This window comes from Colossoma macropomum, unplaced genomic scaffold (assembly GCF_904425465.1).
Source record: "Colossoma macropomum unplaced genomic scaffold, Colossoma_macropomum, whole genome shotgun sequence".
In the NCBI taxonomy this organism is placed as follows: domain Eukaryota; kingdom Metazoa; phylum Chordata; class Actinopteri; order Characiformes; family Serrasalmidae; genus Colossoma; species Colossoma macropomum.
In genome coordinates, this window is record NW_023494806.1 from 25,999,475 (window position 1) to 26,020,283 (window position 20,809).

The 20,809-nt window shown below is 38.9% G+C and overlaps 1 protein-coding gene across 1 annotated transcript in view; it reads right to left on the reverse strand.

Moving 5' to 3' along the window:
* Positions 1 to 14,423: 14,423 nt before the first annotated feature.
* isl1 (ISL LIM homeobox 1) overlaps positions 14,424 to 20,809 on the reverse strand; it is an 8,983-nt gene continuing 2,597 nt past the window's right edge. The window contains exons 3-6 of the mRNA XM_036598539.1: positions 20,395 to 20,654; positions 17,716 to 18,002; positions 17,416 to 17,583; positions 14,424 to 15,062 (exon numbers count right to left, since the gene is read on the reverse strand). Of these exons, the coding sequence (XP_036454432.1) occupies positions 14,946 to 15,062; positions 17,416 to 17,583; positions 17,716 to 18,002; positions 20,395 to 20,654 (832 nt within the window). The 3' untranslated portion in view covers positions 14,424 to 14,945. The remainder of the gene's footprint in view (positions 15,063 to 17,415; positions 17,584 to 17,715; positions 18,003 to 20,394; positions 20,655 to 20,809) is intronic.

The window sequence follows — 20,809 nt, forward strand, 5'->3', positions numbered from 1 at the left end:
CACTGCGCAGCCCAGATCCCCCAAGAAGCAGCTATTGAACGTAACGGTGGAATAATTCAGAGGTGGTGTGCAAGCTGATGGTTTTGTAGGTTAAAAGGAGGTGTCTTGCACACAGGACTAAATGGTCCATGTAGAGCTGTTTGCAGCGTTAAGTTGCCCTCCACGCGGGCGTCTACCGAGCAAATAAATAATGTGCCATAATTTGCAGCACGGCGACGCTGCACTGGGGGAATGCACAGGTGAATCATTTGCATTGAAGATGCCGGCCCGGCGCTGGTCGTTAATCTCTTTCATGCTCGCTCGTGAAAGTGCCAGGGTGATAGAGTCAAGGCGCAGAAACTTATTGGTGGACGGGTTAAATACCAGGACACTAGAGAAACATGCCCGGGTTTCTACACAGAACCTTGAAGAGGCGGCCTCATGTATCTGTCAGATTTAGAGGGCAGGTAATCATGCATCATAAAGAAAATATTCAACCCCATTAGGGCTTAATTGACCTATCCATGCTCTGCCCACTGTTCTTTTGTAACTGTTAGACAAGTTTTACAGAATGAGAAAAATCTGATTTAACTTAATTACTGATCTTTCTTTAAAACTGCTGCATAACAGTGTTTCCAGACTATGATGCTATGCTACTGAGCTGGCCTATGTTGTTGTAGCTAACTGAAGCTAGGTAAATTGTGATGACAGTGACGAATTAGCCTCTGTGCTACAGTAAACTCAGTCTGTTCAAACTGTATGACTTTCCACACATAAAAAATAAATATCATTTGATATTAATAACACACTTTAAATGTATGGCAATATGCAAGCAGCTAAAAGGCCATGAATTTGCATGTTTTTAACTCAAATTTTGATAACGTGAATATTATTTTCATTTGTTTTCTCAACATCTCAAGTTATTGATATCATCATGACAAAATAAATGTTTTCCTTGAGAGGACATAATGAATGTTATCTCGATGTAACTATGCCTTTATAATAATGGTATAAATAACTCAAGAAAACATTTGTTTTCATTGATTATGACTTAAATGTCAGGAGTTCTTGAGAAAACCAATAATGAAAAATAACCCGCTGTCTTGAAAAAACGGAATAAAAAGCCAGAGACCAGTTGTTCTTTAGTTGTTTCATTTCCAGTCAAAACAGCTATTACGTACAAGTTATTCTTTTTTCAGGCTGAGGGAAGACTTTAGCAAGTTTTCTTCTTTTTTGTCTGTTTCCTTTTCTCAGTAAGGGCTTCTTGACAGCTACACATCCTTTCAGACCCACAGCATTGAGTTGTGACCCACAGCATTTTCTCTATGTCTTGTAATATTTTTTCTCTCCTGTTTTGGAAACTTTTGTTTTTTCTTTTTTTTCTTTTGATTTTCCCCTGTCTTACACTAGTTGATCATCAAATTTCCTCAAAAATCTTCCCTGAAAAACTAATAACTTGTACTTAATAGTCTTTTTAACTGGAAAGTGAATAAAATGAAGGTTGACTTCTGCACAAAGTTGTGCAGTACAATTTTCAGTAGGTTGAACTGGATTTTTACCAATGTTACATATAGTTTTTCTAACGGTTGCTGTGAAAGGATAAATTATGGGTAAGCCATAGGTAAGTCAGGGATTTTACTGTGGGATTCAGCTAAAGGTCAGCCTTTTGGAATATCCCGTCTCTGAAACCATGCTCTAATGAATCTTGATGCCTCACATGACTTTATGGTAACCTCCAGTGAGTTTACCAGCAATGTTCTGCATTATACGACAAAACAAGTCCTCTCTATACATTGTAAAATTCTGTTTTGTAAAACCAGCACATGCTCTGGCATTACAACCATTTTCAGTCTTGTGCGGCTGTTGTCGCCTGACGAGAATATTGATGGAATGATTAGTTTTGATTCGTGTGTTCCCGAAAGGTATGGCATAGAATTCACGTGCTGAGCCATGTTATCAACATTATTGGACAATTATCCTTCATTGAAACACCAAGGGTCTCAGTCTCCTCATCTTGCAAAAAATTCTCTGCACTTTTCCGACAGAGGAGATCAGCATTAAATTCAATACAAACAGCCATAATGGGGTTAGAAGGGGGGGATAGTGGCAGTAACAGTGGCTCTGATTACCCTGGCTGCAATCTCCGGGGTAATGTCGGTGAAAGCCCCCCACACTCCAGCTGCCTGAACAGCCCCACAGAAATGCTTTCCTGAAGATGAATTATGACGTGACGCAAGGTCGGAACCCTCTGGAATATCTCGCATCTGAACCCGTCAGCCCTCTGAAAATACCTTTCCCTTTTATTCTCGTAAAAATATATTAAAATGTGTTGTGTTTCACGTTAGTCAGCCTTCATGAAAAAATTGGGGCATTTTTTTTCTTTTTCAAATAGTGTGTGTACTAAATGACAACGTTTGTGGTAAATATAAAACAGTATCAGGATTGAATTGGTGGTGTCCACAGAGAAATCAGCATGAAACAATCTTTGCTGAGCAGACATAGCTAGCAATGGGAGAATGAAATGGTTCTGGGACTGTAAACCAGTCATTCCTGCCCAGAATTACAGTGTTTAAAAAGGTTCGTGAATGGTTCTTGAGTTGATTGCATGGTTTAGGAAAGACCTTTAATTGTTATAGAACCTTTATGTCAGTGGTCTCCAACCCTTACCTTCCTGCAGAGCGTAGATCCAACCACAGTCTGCCAAGCTTACTCCAGCTAATCAACCTCTTTTTAAAGCCGTGATTGGCTGGATCAGATGTTTTAGAGTTAAGTAAGGGGTGGGGCAGCTTGTGGGATATAGACTGAAACTAAACTCAGCAGGAAGGTAGACCTCTAGTACCAGGGTTGGAGACCACTGCTTTATGCTATGTGGAGGTTCTCCAAACTTTAAAAAGGTTCTTCATGCTCACACATCTCATTTCCAAAAATGCTTCTTTGAAGAACCTTCCACTGAGGGGTTCTTTAGTGAACCATCAAATGTGTTTTTTCTATGGCATTACGCCATATAACTATTTTTTAAGGCAAGAAACAGGCAGAAATTATTATTTTGGTCGTGTCAATCATTTTTCAGGTTTTTAGTTTAATTATGCATCTATAATATCTTCTCTTTAACTGTAATGATAAAAATGCCCAAACTAAACGAAATATGTTTATTTCTACATGAGTAATCATTTTGCTTCCACTCACATCTCACTATATTTTCTAAAAGTTATTATAATGAAGGCATAGCTCTGCCCACACTTGGCACAAACATGCCTTTGTACATATCACTGAATATCTTGTTTTCTTAAGAATCTATGTAGAATATTTAAATATGTCTGTGTCCTTTGCGATAACAGTGTTTACTTAAACGGTACATGTCTGAGATCTTGCTGGCTAATACAGTTGATCTCAGCTTCTAGAATTCCTACATTCATGACATTTTATGGTTTTATGCTAGATTATGTGGTATACCATTTTATAAAAACAGAGCATTTTTTTGTTATACAAAAAAATGTTGATGTCTTCTTTAAAACCCCTTTCTGGAGTGTGTTCTCCCAAAGTTCTCCCAAGCATTTTCATTGTAATATTATCCAAGGGCTAGATTTTTTTTTCTTAATATGCAAATACTTACATATTTGAGCAGAAAATGTCTCATTAGCATATTTAAATGTATTTTTTGGAACGCTACAAGCAAAAAATACTATCAACTGGCAAAAGTTAATTGTGATATTGTTTCCAAAAAAAAAAAAAGACACCATTCATCTGTTGTGTCTCACCCTAATTGGCACATAAATGTTACGTTGTGTGGAGGTTCTTAAAACTTTAAAAAGGCTCTTCATCCAGTGACAGGTTCTTAAAGGAATCAAAAGTGCCTCTTCTATGGTATCACTTCAAAGAACTCCTTTTTAAGGCTATATATTACAAAACATGATCAGTTGAAACCCATAAAACTGTCACTATCCTAAATAAAACTGAATAAAGAAATTGCTCGAGCATTAGTCAAGACAAAAAAGCAATTCTTCCACTCTCTAGGTCATTTCTTTTTTCCTGTTAGACTCCGACAGTTCCATCAAGCATGCATTCAAGCCTACGATGTCAAAATGGATGAGAGCTCTTACAGCTACTGTACATTTATTGACTTCTTTGTTCTGGAGAAAAATGTTCATGTCACTTGCCAAGACATACATTTGAGACGGCTCACAGTAAGAGCTGGAAGTAAAACGGTATTGTTCTATTACCTGCTTGTGTTAAAAAAATTTAAAAATCTACTTATATTACTTGTATCCACCTCCAGCACTCCCGATTTAATTTAATGAAGGACTGACTAGCCAAACCTGGTGTTGGACGGTAACTACAAATAATATTTGGCTCTCTCAAGGAGAGCTTTGGAAATGGTCAAACTCACATATTAACAAACACATAATCACCATTTATTGTTTGCATGTTATTTGTATTTATTCTAATAGTAGTGTTTGTCAGAACAACAAAACATTTAATGACCAGATAAATAACATTTTAAAGTATAATATTGCACCACACTGTATGTTGCCCTCTTTCTTTTTGCTTAAATGAGATACACAATACTGCTTTCTGTAAGGAAAAGAGCCATTAAATATACATTGTCAGTATATAAATTATGCTCTCACTGGAAGGTAATGTAAGGTTAGAGCGGCCCATTATATCAGTTTAAAAAAATGTATCAATAAGTAACGCTTGATAATTGACAGACTGTACATTCAATGCCGCTGGACAGACTCACTTGCAACGTGACAATGTCTCTCTTGAATCATATTCTGATTATTCACAGGCAGGTGAAACAGGATCGCAATTGACGGAACCGATAGCGAAGAAGGCATTGGACAGTACGCCAAGAGATAAGACTGATTGTGTGTTTTCAGACATCCTCACCTGTGGGGCCCATGGGCCCCTTTCTCCTTTAGCGAGCAAGTCACGAGACCCTCCCTCCTGTCCAGCCACCCCACTCTTTATAAGCATCATTATCAGCCCCAAATTGGCTGTGAGGAATAAAAGGGAGACTATTGAGTCCCAAAGCATTAGTGCATGGCTGTCCCAGTCGACTGGTTCCATGAACAAATGATTAAGGTGTACCCTTGCTTAATTTTTTATAAGAGCTATCTCTGTTGGATATCAGCCAAGCAGGTCGAAGTAGAATTGGGTCTTTCCGCTGCTTTTAAATCCAGACTTTATATACTAAGAGTTATAGGCCTTCGATTACGCATGTGATTTGTTTTTTTTTTCCTTTCTGTGCCTAAAAGGCCGTCCCCTCAGATTTCTAAGGAAGCATGGCGTTTTGTCTCTTTGTGCATGGGTAATAAAGGGACTGACACTGGAGCAACGTGACTCCTGTCATTGTCAGCTTTATCTGTGATCTTTCCCTGGATGTGAAGGGCTTTGCCCTGCCACCTGTTAGGGCCTCAGAGTGCGCTGGAGCTGTTTATCAAGATTTCTCAAAATTGGGTCCAGATGTCAGATTTGTAAGGCCAGAGTAAATTAATCTAACAGGACTCAAATTCATTAGTGCTGTAAGACAGAAGTCTTCCTTTTCTTAGTCTGCCTACTATAATGTTAGGCTGGTGACTCTTCAGGCTGATTGTAATGTCTGTTGGAAACAGCAGTCTTTGCAATGAGTTTAGTGAAATGGTTGCTTATTTAGTGCAGTTTTATGGTTTAAAACTTTTGGGTTTTAAAAATGAACTATAAAATGTAATATTTAGTAGATTTGCCATTTTTGTGGTGTCATGTGATTTACCATTTTGTCTTATACTGTAAATTATCATTCTGTGATTGTGTCATATGATGTAGTATACCATTTTATGGTGATGTCATATGTTGTAGTTTACCATTTTGTGATTGTGTCAAACTGTAATTTATGATTTTGTGATGGTGTCAAATGTCGAAATGACACTATTTTTGTCATTTAATTTACCATCTTGTGACTGTCATATAGTGTAATTTACCTTTTTGTGACAGTGTCATATGACATAATTTACCATTTTGTGATGGTGTCATATAGTGTAATTCATCATTTTGTGATTGTGTCATATGGTATAATATACCATTTTGTGATGTGTCATATGGTGTAACAACATTTTTGATAGTGTCATATGGTGTAATATACCATTTTGTGATGGTGTCATATATTGTACATTTTTTGGTGGTGTTGCATGGTGTAACAGCATTTTGTGATGTTATATGGTATAATATACCATTTTGTGATGGTGTCATAGTATGTCTTACCATTTTTGATGGTGTCATATGGTGTAATGTACCATTTTATGATGGTCTTATGCTGTCATGTAGTGTAATTTCCTTTTTTGTAATGGTCATATAGTAATTTACCATTTTGAGATGGTGTCACATGGTGTTATGTACCATTTTTGATGGTGTCATTTAGCGTAATATACCATTTTGTGATAGTGTCTAATATTGTAATTTACCATTTTGTGATGTCACATGGTGACGTACTAAATAGGACGGTGGTTTGGAAAATTGGTCTAACTGTAACAAGTTTAGTTGTTACAGTATTCTTTTTGCACAATCTGTATTTATGGCCTAGTAAGTACTGTATAAAGAGTATACAGTATACGTATACATGGCATTTACCAGTCTTTTTGTTTGGTTGATTCTGCACTAGTCGTCTTTTGTAAGTAAAGCATGTGTTAGACCTGAGTGTGTTTTTGATGGTTTAGTTAATGCCTACGGAGGATTTGCGTTGCCTTGGTTTCTGAGATGGTATCATGGCGAGGCTTGCAGGCTCTGTAGCACGTATAATAAGATGAGAAGCACTGGCTCCATACAATCAGCAACACCGTTTCCATAACAAGAATTACATGTGCATTTTCATCAGCGTGAGACTGTGTGGCCTTGTACTGAATACAAGGCACAGATAGGAGTGTATTTTTGAGCATCTGATTAACTCATAAATGGATAGAAACTGGCAAATGTGTAGAGTGTACGTGACTAAGCTATGATCTCTCTTTAGAATAGCAGTATATTTTTACATTATTTACACTAATTTCAACATGTTTCATATGTGTTTTAGTATTGCTTTTTAATATTATAGGTGCATTAATCCCATAAAACCAGTTCTAGAATCTGAATGTTCTAACTGCTCAAAGCTTCATTAACAGTGTGTATTGGACATGAGAGATCATCATTTAACTGTGTGATGTTGAACGAATTAAAATTTTGTTTCTGAGATATTTTAATATGTATATTTATATATTATGTATGTTTTCTGGCTTTTTGGACCCTGAGAGGTGAATAACTTGTTCTCAGTGGCTGTTTTGATTGGAAATTAAATACATTAAGGATAGTCTCTGACTTTTGCACAGCACTGTATGTAAATATGTTTTAGATGAATGATGATAGTATGATGTTAAATTTAACATCCTCCAGAGTATAGTCAAAAATGTAGCTGTAAGGAATCACATAAAAGTGATTTTTTGCTAGTAGATGCCGATGTGACATGCGTAAAGCTGTAACTAAATTGTTAACTGCAAAAAAAACGTATTCATTGTAATATCTGACCTAATGCTACATAATAAGCGCTGTTATTCAGCTTGTAGAAATGTATCATGGACTTTCAAACTCCAATTTGGTTGTTTGTTACAGAAAAACATCTTTAGTTAATGAGTGTATCAGTGAGTGATATGCAGTAAAATTTAGCCTAACTAAGCTGATTGCAGTGAGTGGTTGGTAAAGTAGAAGGCATCCTCTCAAAGAGTACTTTCTTCTAAGCCATCAACAAGTTAGATACACATTGCCATCCACACTCTGTGCTTATCATAGACACTTTCCTTCGACCAAACAGCAGGATTGAGAGCTTGCTTACAGGCTGACCAGTTCAGTAGATATCCTGTACATTTTATTTTCTTCTATTAAAGGGGCATTCTGGCCTAAAACTAGCATTTAGTTATGTTGTTATGTAGTGTTGTAGTGTAGAGCATTATACAAATACATCATACAGCCTCTGGGAATCCCCCTCACAGCAATAAGGGGTCACACTTTATTTGGATGGTCCCTTACAGATGCTCTACAGATACTTAAATCATTAACAAACTTTCTGGTGATATTCAGTTGATTGTCAACAGCATTTTGGTTAGGGTTAGGGTTAGGAGTAGGTGTAGGTTTTGCCTTGAGGTTAGGGTTAGGTTTAGGGTTAGGAATAGATTTAATAAAAGATTTCATACTGAACTTGAAGTTCAGTTACATTTAATGGAAATTTAGTTGAATGTTACTTTAAGACAGACTAAGCATTTACAAAGCATCTACAGTAGAGCATCCAAATAAAGTGTTACCCAATAAAAAAGTGCACTGACATAGTGGCTAATAAATGCAGATGTGATATTCAGCTTTATTACAGTTACATCAGCTGTCAGCTTCCTCCTGCATTAGCTAGTTAGAGGAATAAACACATATCAAACAGGCTGCACCCAAAAAAATTCACCACAAAGCACTTCCATCTTCAAGATACATTGTGAGAAGGGAGTTTTCCTAGTTTTTAACCCGAAAATCTCACTCTAGTGACTACTATGGTACCACTGTAGGGGGTGAGGAGGCATGTTTTCAATAGATGTAGCAATGGTTACATTTTTCATTTTGACAGGAGTTCCCCTTTGAATAACTAAGGTCTTATCTCATAAAAAATTGTTCATTATAAATGTTCCTAAATGGTTCTTGGGCGTACAGTTCTAGGAAGACCTTTCATTGGTAGAGATACTTTACCTTAAATAAAGGTTCTTTAGACTTTTAAAGTCATTCTTTGCACCTGACGGTCAAATTTGAAAAAGAGATTGCGAATATGATGTATCTTTTGAAGGCTTAAGTATATTTTTTTACAGTATATTTTTTTCCTCAAAGCTTTATATAACATGGAGGTCCTTCAACCTTAAAAAAAGTTAACTTGCATTAGAAGGACAACATTCAATTCCCTATGAGCCATGTTTGAAAAGAGATTTGTGGGTATGATGAACCTTATGAAGTGTAAAGTTCTATACAAATGTAAAGGTCTGTCCTAAAGCCTTTACATAATATTATGTCAAATTATAATTGTTATGTTTTATTCTATTTTTTAAACTCTTAAATATTTTTCACAGTCACATCACATTTACAGAAATGGTTCTTTAAAGAGCCATCATTTGAAAAGTTCTTTGGGAACAAAAAGTGGTTCCTCTGCAGCATTGCTCCAAAGAAGCTTTTTTAGCACATTTTTAAGAGGGCTGGCACCTGCACCTAGCTGGTGCCAATGGCACTTTGATTTCTAAGTGAACGTAACCTTCAGCTTCCAGAGTAATCCAAAAATATCCTAAACTTTTAGTCTTGAAATTATGACTCACAGCTATGCACTGTCGACCGCAGTTCCTGTTTTGCTGCCATCGCCATGACAACGACCCAACCTCTTAAACAGCTGGAAGTTGTCCTGCTGCACAAACCCTGACATCTCACAAGTAAATGTTGCGTTCCTGAACAATAACTGGATTGGCATTTGAAAACCTTAAAATCCTACACAACAGTCTGAAGCCACCGTGGTGAAGTTTTAAATCTGTATTTCTGTTCATGCATGTACATTTGAAGGCAAATGGCACGTTCAGGGCATTCTAGCAATCTCTTGGTACTCAACAAACCTGCTGCTAGTCTAACATCTCCATTCTTTTGGCACCATGCGCTAGCATCATTTTTTGGCACCGTTCTCCTAGCAAGAGTGTTTTGACGGGTTCAGCTCCTGGTTAGGAACGAAGAGCCAGCCTGGTGGGGCTACTATTAAGAGACCTGTGCTCTACTGGGGCCTTGTAAGCCCAATGAAAAGTTGGAGCGTGCTCTTTTCAGCGCCAAGCTCGATTCCCCCAAGATCAGCACGGCTGGGCTCATGGTCTGGCACTGCTCTTAGCATTCTTTTTTTTTTTCCACACACGCTCTGCTGACAAGTAACACTTGGAGTGTCCTCTTCATTGACACATTCCAAAGAGGCTGAGGCTTAACCACCGCCTCTGTCTCTCCATGTCTGCTGACAGACAGCGAAAGCTTCCAGAAGAGCCTGCTTTCAAAACAGCCTGGTCTGCTCGTACACTTGATCCTCCTTTGAAAAGTTTGGGAACACAAAATGGTTGCTATTACATGCATCGATATGGAGCAAAAAAAAGATGAGTGATTGATAAATTGTCCTGACCATATTGAGTTAACCACCTGTTAGACTGGTCTATGTGCGCTGATGTTTCGCAGTCGGAGTAACATAATTGAATAAAATCAAACATACTTTGTAAGGAAATAGAGAAACCACTTAATGTAATCAAATCGACAGTGTACGTTTGGTGTAAAAATACACAGTCAAGACATTAGCTATCCAAGAGGCCTTTAAACACATCACAAATCAGACACCACATTTGTGTCTCAGCCTCGAAAAAGCTTGTTGCAGAACTGGCCATTCATCAGCCACAACCAGCCACCTTTTATGACATGGCTGAGTCAGCAGATCTGATGGGCATTACTGCCATTTGGAGAAGACATTAATCAAATCAGTATATATTAAACCAAATCAGGGCTTTCAAGACCATTTTGGTTATACCTACTTCATGGTCTGTATGCATATATTCTTTAGAATCTTTTGTTCCCTGTAACCAGCTACTGTAGAGCTTTTATTGTATACATATAATGCTAGTTTAAACAACAAAATAACGGTATAATACAGTTTTTATTATACAGTTTTATAATACAGAACTTAAGTTCAACATTGCTTTTGACATTTTCCTTTTAAATGTGTGTTTGAAATATTTTAGTAACAAAATATAGTGTATTGTTGTCATGAAAATTCGTTTTTCAGAAATTTGAAACCTACACCTACTACAGAAGTGGCTGTTTGAGTGATACCTATGAAGAAACACTTTTGGTTCCCAAAAGAACCATGTTTCAAAAAGAGATTTATGAGTGTAAAGAACCTTTTAGGGTAGGGGGGTCAAACTCGCTAAAGGGGCCATATTAAAAAATCTCAACAAATCTATGGGCCAGATAAAAAAAATGTTTTTATTTAATTTTTAATTAATGTTGTGCTAACACCCAAACTAGCCATTGTTTATTCCATGTACCCAAAAACTTCAGCAGTAAAATACAGGCACTTGTAGTAGACTTTGAAATATTACATGAATACTTGAAATATGTAATATTTAAATGTCCCCATGAGCTAGGTCTTTTAAACCTACTTATTTGCTTGAACTAGACACCTAGCATTCTTTCTTTGCTGCTCAGTTCAGTAATACATGTGCTCAATTTCTGAGCTGCTGAGCTGTCGTTGTGTTTATATTGGTTGAACTGCAGCTGAAATGCAGCTAGTGTATTTGGTGACATAACTGGTGTGGAATTGCATATAATTGTGTAGAATATCCCATAGATTGGTGTTGGGGTAGGAAAGTGCACATTATGTTCTGGTGCATGTTGAGATCCACTGGAACTGTAGTAAACAAAGGGGAGCAACAGAAGTCCAAGTATCGCATCTACACAAGGAACGATTAGTGTTCTCCTGATGTTCTCCATTTAAAGGCTACCAACAAACCTCTTATTGTGCACTAATATTCTGTAAATAGTCCCCAAAATACCATAATTTCCTGTAAACCATCTGCTATTAGTATGAACTGATTAACAGTTGTGGGCTGAGCTCACCAGCCTCCCTGGTGTTGTGACTCTGTGGTCAGGCGTTGGACCTTGGGGAGGGATTGCTTGCCCAGCTCACAATGTAATCAGGTCTCATCCAGGAGAGTGTGATTGTTCCATGGAGCCTCCTCCAGGTACAGTGCCGCTTTTGTTCCAGTAAGTCGGCGAGCTGAATGCAGTCCAGGAGGCTCGACGGGACCCCGGGAGCTATTCTATCAGGAGGCTTTGTGCTACCCACTGGCCCCTCTTCTGCCCTGTGGAACACTGGAGAATAGAGCTGGCATTTTAAACAGGGGACCCCCGCTCAGTGTAAGTTTACTGTCACTCAATGTGTGGCTCAACAAATGAGCCAAACACTGCGCCATCGCAAAATTCGAGAGATTGTTCTAAGCAGAAATGTTATTTTTTCCATTTTCTTGGTCGGTTGACTATGTGCTGTTATGCTTAATGACCCAAAAGTTAATGTTTAACATTTGCCTGATTTCTGCATTGGAAAATGGGATCTTTGTGAATGATGCTTTTTATCTTGTGTAGCTACAACATGGCTTTTTTTTTACTCTGAACATGTGACTGAGTAACACACTATGAATTGAGCCAAAGCTGAATGACCCTACTGTTAGAATTGTGTAGCTACAGAATCAAACTGTACTGCAAATTACATTATTCAGAAATCGACTCACCAAAAACACCTATACCTCGTATTAATAAAATGTTTAAAAATGTACATCTGCCTAAATTCCTTGCTTTTGTATCTACAGTATGATGTCAGTAAGCACACCACTTATGTGAGGCATGATATATTTCCTCACTGCTTCCCAGGGGGATAAACAATAGTCCACTAAACAATAAAAAACAGCCCACTTACCATAAATTGGTGAAACTGATCATAAATATATCAAAACAACATTCATTTTATGTAAAATCACTTGTATTTATGGCAGTTTGCATGTGCAGAAGTTTGAACAGAACTCAGTCACACCTAATTTTGATTGTTTCCTGTAGCTTATCTAGAAAAGCATAAATTGTCAAACAATCTGGTGAAATGCAGTTGATTATCAACAGTGTTAGGGTTAAGGGACCGAGGTTTAGCGTTAGGGTTAGGTTTAGTTTGTAGGTCGCGACTGATATTTGCTTTGAGGTGAGGGATTAGGGAAACATTACATTGTATAAACATTTAGTTAAATGTTATAAAAAAAATCTACAGAGATCCACAGTGGACCTCTGAAGTCATCTTTTCACATGAGGAGCCTTGCTCATGGAAACTTACACATTTCCATTTCTCTAGCTTCTTTTTGAAGAGCCCTGAAATTACATAAAAAAAAGCAATAGAAATTTCCTCCTCTAGCAGGCATTGTGTTCTGTTCATACACTGTCTTGATGCTTGATTAACTAGCAACACACCAGCCAAATACCTGTGGCCGGACGTAAAGGAAGCTCTAATGGAGCAAAATGCAGCAAATATTCCACATGCCATGCGAGCTTGACCATCCTAGCTTTGCCATGCAAGCGTGACCTGGTTTTCCTCACAATGTCAGGTTCACTAACTTGTAAGGCCTTTGTGTAATCTCGACCGGGTTATGAAAAATCCAGACACCGAAAGTCACCTCTTTTCATATTTCACAGCAGTGGTAGGCCATCCCACTTAAAAGCTGACAGCATAGATATGGCTATAAAAGCCCCCTTAGTGGGCTGAGTCAGTCTTTCTACAGATCCCACCTTATGACCAAACCAAAGAATGTGAAAAGTTACTGAAATAGACATGCTATCTCAAAAAATGTCAGGCTTCTCAAACAAATATCTGAATTCTATTGGTATCAGCAGTTTTTTACTTTAAATAATATCCACATTGGACGAATGTTTTGATTTTCAAAGCAATATTTGATGACGTATTTATTGTACTCTGTACTCTGGAAGAGCAGCGCATTTAGTTGACAATGGGCCTCTATGCTGAAATCTCTGCATTTAATTCATTGCACTGCATTTGTAACCCTACAGAAATAAATGTCCTCTGTAGTTCTCCACAGTGCTAATCCAAAGTGCTATATCCACACTAGAATAGCAGATGAAAATATCAGATATTGGCCCCATTCTAAAATAACTGCTGTGTCTGAGCTGTAGGCCTGATGTTGTAGACTACTTCCATTGATGTACTGCTGTATGGACCAGCCAAAGCTTTTGCAGTTAGTCATATCAGATCTTATCAGGCATAGCTTTCACTTCATAAAGCTAATATTAGTGTTCTAACAAACAGCAAAAAAAGAACACCAAATTGATAGACAATTTAAGAAAAATCTTCCAAAGGTGTCCCATGCGTTTACGTACAGTACGTCAAACTTTTATTATTGTTCAAATATTCCTGAAGATATAACCACATATGGCGTTGCTCTTACATCATTTTTAAGTCAAACGACAGGACACGTAAATTCTGATAGATCATTCGGAGTCGACAATACTCTTTTCCTCTTTTTTCTTTTTTTTCCTTTTTTTGTCTTTTTACTTCAGCAATTAAAGATACACAAAAGTGGCAGGTCGTTCGACAATAAATAATAAATTATTCTGTAATACAGGAACAAACAAACAAAAAAGAGAGAGAGAAACCTTCTCCACCGCTAGCTGAACATGTTAACTTAAAACTATACACATCTTTGGGAAAGAGAGAGAGAGAGAGAAAGAGAGAGAGAGAGAGAGAGAAGAAAACTCTTGGACGGACACGAAAACACATGAAGTTCCCACGCAGCTTCGTGGTAAAATAGAGGTATACCTTGTTGCAATGCTTTAGTACTCGGGCTTCAAAAAGAGAGAGAGACCATAGAACAGAAGAAAAAACCTGTAAAAGCAGTAGTCCTCAGATGTAGATGCTTGTGAACGCTAATCGCAGTTTTAGAGTTTTAGAGAAACCGTACAGACAGTCACTGGTTGGTTCGTTTATAGGCTACTCATGCTGCGCGCGCCGGTTGCTTATATTAATATCAGTCCTCTTTCAAGAGGGTCACTGATTTGTCCAAAAAAAGAAAAAACTGGGGGTGTTTGGCAAAAAAATGTGTATTCGAGCAGTTCCACCGCGCAGTAATGAGATTCATCCATCTTTTCCTCAACCAATGTCTTCCTCCCCAAAAAAACAAAGGAGTCGCCCAGAGCGCTCAGTCCGTTCCAGCAGCGTTTCGTTCCCATGATTGTCATCACAGTGTATGAAGACACGCAGCCGAGGGCTTGTGTGGAGAGCGAGAGTGAGAGAGAGAAGGAGGAAACGGGGGGCGCAGGCACCCCCCCTCACTCCTCCTGTCCTTCAGCTGCTGGAACACAAGGTAATCCAACATCGCCTAGGCCTCTATAGGACTGGCCACCATGCTGTTTGGGGTGTCTGGCAGTTGGGAGGACATGGATGCCACTTCGCTCCCTGTCGAGTTTGAGCCCGGACCTCCTTCAGAAAAATTCACCTGCAACACATCACAATGCATTGTTATTATTAGGGGTCCAAGCACAAACCAATAGTTAGTTTTCCTATTATAGCTATTAGGGCTGTTTTCTGCTTAAAAGAGAAATTCAAAAATTCTGCATGATTCAATCATTAACATGTAAACAATGACATTCAGAGTGGTTTGATGTGAAATGGTTGACTGTAGAGAATTTTAGTGTGATTTCTTTACAGTGGTGGTGATGGGAACAAAGGGGTAGCAATGTCTTCAACACAATATAGCCATTTTATTTTCTATCCAAAACCACCAGTAAACCTACATGTGTCTTCTGAGTTGTAATATGTAATGTTGATAATGGTAAAATAGTGCTAGTTTATCTTTTGCCTTATAACACCCTGTCTGTCATGAAGGCATTAAAAAATGCTTTTAGGCCAGAACTTTCGTAAAAAAATGTCTCAAGCAACAGACGTATGCTATGTATTCAAAACTGTTTAATGTAGTAGTTTTCAGTGATATAGCTTTCATAGGCATAAAACCCTTCAGATATCTGATTCCTATCACCACCACTGTGAACAATTCTGACTGATCTTAGCAAATTAATTATAAAGAAAATTTTGGAGAAAAAGGTGAAATTCCCCTTTAAAGGCAATATAAACAGTCACTTAGAGCCCACAAGCCACCAGAGAGGCCATGGGAATGTAGGCTTTTTTGTTTGTTTGTTTTTAACATGGTGTTACTGATCAGAATTCATGAGTATTATTTTTTTTCATTTTTCCATACACACTAATATGACTGGGGTAACTCCGTGTCCACTGAAGTTGTTGCTTAGGGCGCCAAAATTTTCAGACACAGCACTGATTGCTATCATTGTTAATGAGTTATTATTATTAGTAACAGTAACAATAAGAGTAATAGTACACTTGTATAAAAATGGTTCTCTATTGTCCCAAAAATGTTTTTTGATTTGTAACAAAAGTAGAATCCATTTTTAAAAGGTTAAGAACAATATACAAGAACCATCTAACCATGCAAAGAACCAATTAAACTTTCAAAGGGTGCTATAAGTTGTCATTGATCTCACTGTCTCTCTTTCTCTCTCTCTCTCTCTCTATATATATATATCTATATATATATATTTATATATCTATATATATATATCTATATATATATATATATATATATATATATATATATATATGTATATATACACACAAATAAAACTGTTAAATTTACTACAGAGCCTTTGAAGAACCCCCCTTTTTTAGGAGTGTAGTTGCAACAATAAGCAGCATTTCAGAATTCTAGTTTCCACTACTAATGACGTTGTCAGGAAAAATTCCTTAACTAAGACTCAAAGTTCAAAGAGAAAGCCCATCCATCTCTAACTAAGCAGCTATGAAATTAACAGGCAGTGGCAGTATTCTTAAAGCAGTAGTAGCAGAAGTGTTTGTCTTGAGCTCTAGTAGTCTTAATATCATAGCATAATTAAACAGTGTAAGCGTTAGTGATGGTAGTAGTAGTATTGAGTAGCTACTAATTATAGTAGCCTATTATTGAACAGGACAGTATTAGGAGTAAGAAGTAATTATATCACTGTTGAGCAGTTCTAGTATTGTGCTAGAACTGTAGTAAATGTAACTGAACATTAGGCCTGTTAGTGTTTTTATATAGTAAATGTATCTGAACAGTAGGCCTGTTAGTGTTGTTATATAGTAAATGTATCTGAACAGTAGGCCTGTTAGTGTTGTTATATAGTAAATGTAACTGAACCTTAGGCCTGTTAGTGTTGTTATATAGTAAATGTATCTGAACAGTAGGCCTGTTAGTGTTGTTATATAGTAAATGTAACTGAACCTTAGGCCTGTTAGTGTTGTTATATAGTAAGTGTAACTGAACAGTAGGCCTGTTAGTGTTGTTATATAGTAAATGTATCTGAACAGTAGGCCTGTTAGTGTTGTTATATAGTAAGTGTAACTGAACAGTAGGCCTGTTTGTGTTGTTATATAGTAAGTGTAACTGAACAGTAGGCCTGTTAGTGTTTTTATATTGTAAATGTATCTGAACAGTAGGCCTGTTAGTGTTGTTATATAGTAAATGTATCTGAACAGTAGGCCTGTTTGTGTTGTTATATAGTAAATGTATCTGAACAGTAGGCCTGTTTGTGTTGTTATATAGTAAATGTATCTGAACAGTAGGCCTGTTAGTGTTGTTATATAGTAAATGTATCTGAACAGTAGGCCTGTTTGTGTTGTTATATAGTAAATGTTTCTGAGCAGTAGCTCTGTTAGTGTTGTTATACAGTAGTTAGGAGTCTTATAGAGCAGCAGCAGTAGTTAGTTCGCCCTTCAGGCCTGTATTTTTCCCCCACACTCACCAGTTGCTGGAAGGCAGGCTGGTCGATGTCGCTCTGCAGTGCGAAGTCACTGAGGACCTTCCAGGGCGCCTGGTACGTTTGCACCTCCACTTGGCTCGCCTGCAAACCGCCGTCATGTCTCTCGGGACTGGCCGCCACCATCGGAGTGCCCGTCATGCCTTGGATGTTCTGCGCACAGGCCCGACAGGCACGGTCACCATTTTGGCACAAATATATTTAGTTTACTCCTACGCGCACGTAAATGCATTGTTGTTGATTTTTTGTTTTTGTTTTGTTTTTCCATCGCTCGCGCGCTCTTACCGTCTTGTCGTTGGGCTGCTGCTGCTGCAGCTGCTTCATCAGCAGGCTGCGCTTCTTGTCCTTGCAGCGCTTGTTCTGGAACCAGACGCGGATGACCCGCGGGCTCAGGCCCGTCATCTCCACCAGCTGCTCCTTCATCAGCGCGTCCGGCCGCGGGTTCGCATTGTAGCACGTCCGCAGCGTGTGCAGCTGCTTCTCGTTGAGCACGGTGCGCACGCGCGTCGTCTTCTCGGGCTGCTTGTGCACGTGCGGCCGCAGCGCGGGCTGCCTCGCCGAGATGGGCTCCGCTACGGGAAACAAACAAACAAACAAATAAACAAAAAAACTCAGGAAACTCTGAAAGTCGAAGGCCGCTCGGTTGCGCTTATTTCAGCATATCTGACAGAAGCTAAGAACACACTAAAAAAGAAGGGTTCTTTAGTAAAGGCAGTGGTTCTGTTCAGAACCGCTTCATGTTTAAATGGTTCTCTGCATGGAGAAATGGTTCTTCAGATTGATGGAAAATATGGTGCAGTGATAAAACCTCGTACCTCCGAAATGGTAACTTAACAGGAGATGGAAAAACATTCTTAACTGTGAATAGAAGTCAATGGAACAAGAGTTTTATTCAAGTCATCTTGGCGCATATCTGTTGTTCCTGTTGTAGTGAAATTTTAACACGCTATAAATGTCAGCTGGCTTTTTCCAATTCTTAAAAAAAAATAAAATAAAAAACGACAAAAGTGGAGACACAGGGATTTGTAGCGAGTTATATCTAGAACATTATTGGAAAACGGTTCCATCTAGCACAAATGGGTTCTTCTATTATTACAAGCTTGACATTGTAGCAATAGCAGAACCCTTTTTGGTGCTATATAGAACCATATACATTCAACACATTCTCCATCAATCTGAAGATCAGTTTCACCAGGCAGAGAACCATAGCCTCTACCAAAGAACCCTTGAAGAACCATCTTTAAGAGTGTACGATGGTTGAAAGTCTGAAGATCCCACTAAAACTCATTATTTGCCGTGGTTTAGTGGGTGAGAAACCCCGCATCTCCAGTAATAATACAACATTAAAAATGTGAGAAACGCATTAAAAGCGTCGCCAACATTCACTTTGCTCAAGCAACAGGACGAAGCAGCAGCTTTGAGTGCGCGGCTGTAAGACCACCACTCTCCAGAGTTAGGACACCTCCTGTGCATCTCTGCTCGTGTTTCATCGGCTCTTACTGTCTCCTCGCTTGTTGAAATATTCAACAAAACGAATTAGAATTTGTGATTATTCCAGAAAACAGCTTCGCCTGCGTTGTAATGGGCTAAACAAAGACCACCGCAACTGCTCAATGCTTTCTTATGGCTGGTTTCTGGTGAGCTAATGTGGATGTAGCATACAAGACTGAGCATTACCGCCAAACAAGCAACAATATAAATATGGTATATGTATATTAAAGGTAAAATATAATTTATAGAATAGTGATATTGTGTTCAGTGTATATACACAACATTAGTTTACATTATAACTTGATATGTTATCTGTCAATAATCAACTGGGCCGCCACTGTGGTACTGTAATAACAGAGTCTGTACACATAATTCATAAAGTATGATAACAAACAGCGGCGTGACTTGGATCTTAGTGAGAGAAATAATAAATGCTCTGTAAGAAAATTAATTGTTAGAAAATTAATTGTTAATTATGATTTAACCAAGATGGTGCTATAATATAAGCCAATGCTTGACGTATTATTATTATTATTATTATTATTATTATTATTATTATTATTATTGTTGTTGTTTGTTGTTGTTATTATTATTATTATTATTATTATTATTATTATTAAAAAGTTATCGTAACCACACTTAAGTCATGTCTGTAAAATGACATAAAGGGGTCCAGTAAAGACATTAGGGGTCCAGGGGCCTGAGCTACGGAGTAACTGCAGTTACGCCACTGCTAACAAATATAATATTCATGCACATTTCATAGCGTTTCAGTAACAAAGCGCGGCCGCTGCTGGAGTGTCACTGAAGCCCAGATCCGGCGCGCCCCACCATCAGGCCACTTCAGCCTTCCTTTATGTGGAGGGCTTTTCATAAGTGGATTAGGCCCGGCCACAATGCGCTCTTCACTTTTACACTGATTTTAGATCTCTCTCCTCTTTTTTTAATGAATAAACCCTTTAACTCTAACCCAGATGAAGCCTGCAGCACCACATACACTACGCACCCCATCGCGCCCCTTCTCATACCCCATGACCTGTCCTGCAGGAACAGCTGTTCCAGATGTGTTGGTGATTTTACGCCCGTGTCTGTGTTTTTGAGCAGTTTGGCTTTTTGCGCGAGGCTGCGCGCTCTTCTCGGCTGGGTAGCTCCGCAGCAGCGGAGAGCAGCAATTTCATGCCTGAATAGCCGAATTCAATAACAGACAAACTGGAGGAAAAATAAAACGTGTAATGTTGGCAGACCACTGACAAAGTCTTGGGGGGCTATTAGTAACATTTCAATCCGCGGAGCCTCCCAGCAGCTCCATCCACACACAGCCTGTTTATCATCAGCCTCTTATCAGGTCCGCTCACTGTATCTGCGATAATAGTGATAAACAGAAGCGCAAGCGAAGTTCGAGTGAGAGACAGTCTGAACAAGCAAAGCGGAGCCAAAGCCAGCTCCCAGAGGGAGGGGAGGGTGGTCGCCTACCTGCCATCTGCAGTGGTCTGGCCGGGTGGAGCGGGCTTAGCGGGTCTCCTGGCCCCATGCTCGCGCGCTCCACCACGTCGTGGTCAGCCCGGCAGAACAGGCCGTCCTCCCGCAGCGCGAACTCGTCTCCCGGGATCAGCTGGCGGCTGCACGCCACGCAGCGGAAACACTCGATGTGGTAAACTTTGGAGCGCGCGCGCATCACGAAGTCGTTCTTGCTGAAGCCCACATTGCACTTGGCGCATTTAATCCCGTACAGCCTGCGGAGGAGCACACACAGCGGAGTCAGACCACCGGCGCTCTCTTACACTCACACACACACACACATACACACACATACACCTACATACACACAGCACCGCTCAGGTGGACTTCAGTGAGCGGTTATGTGTGGTTTAAATGTGATAAAAAAACA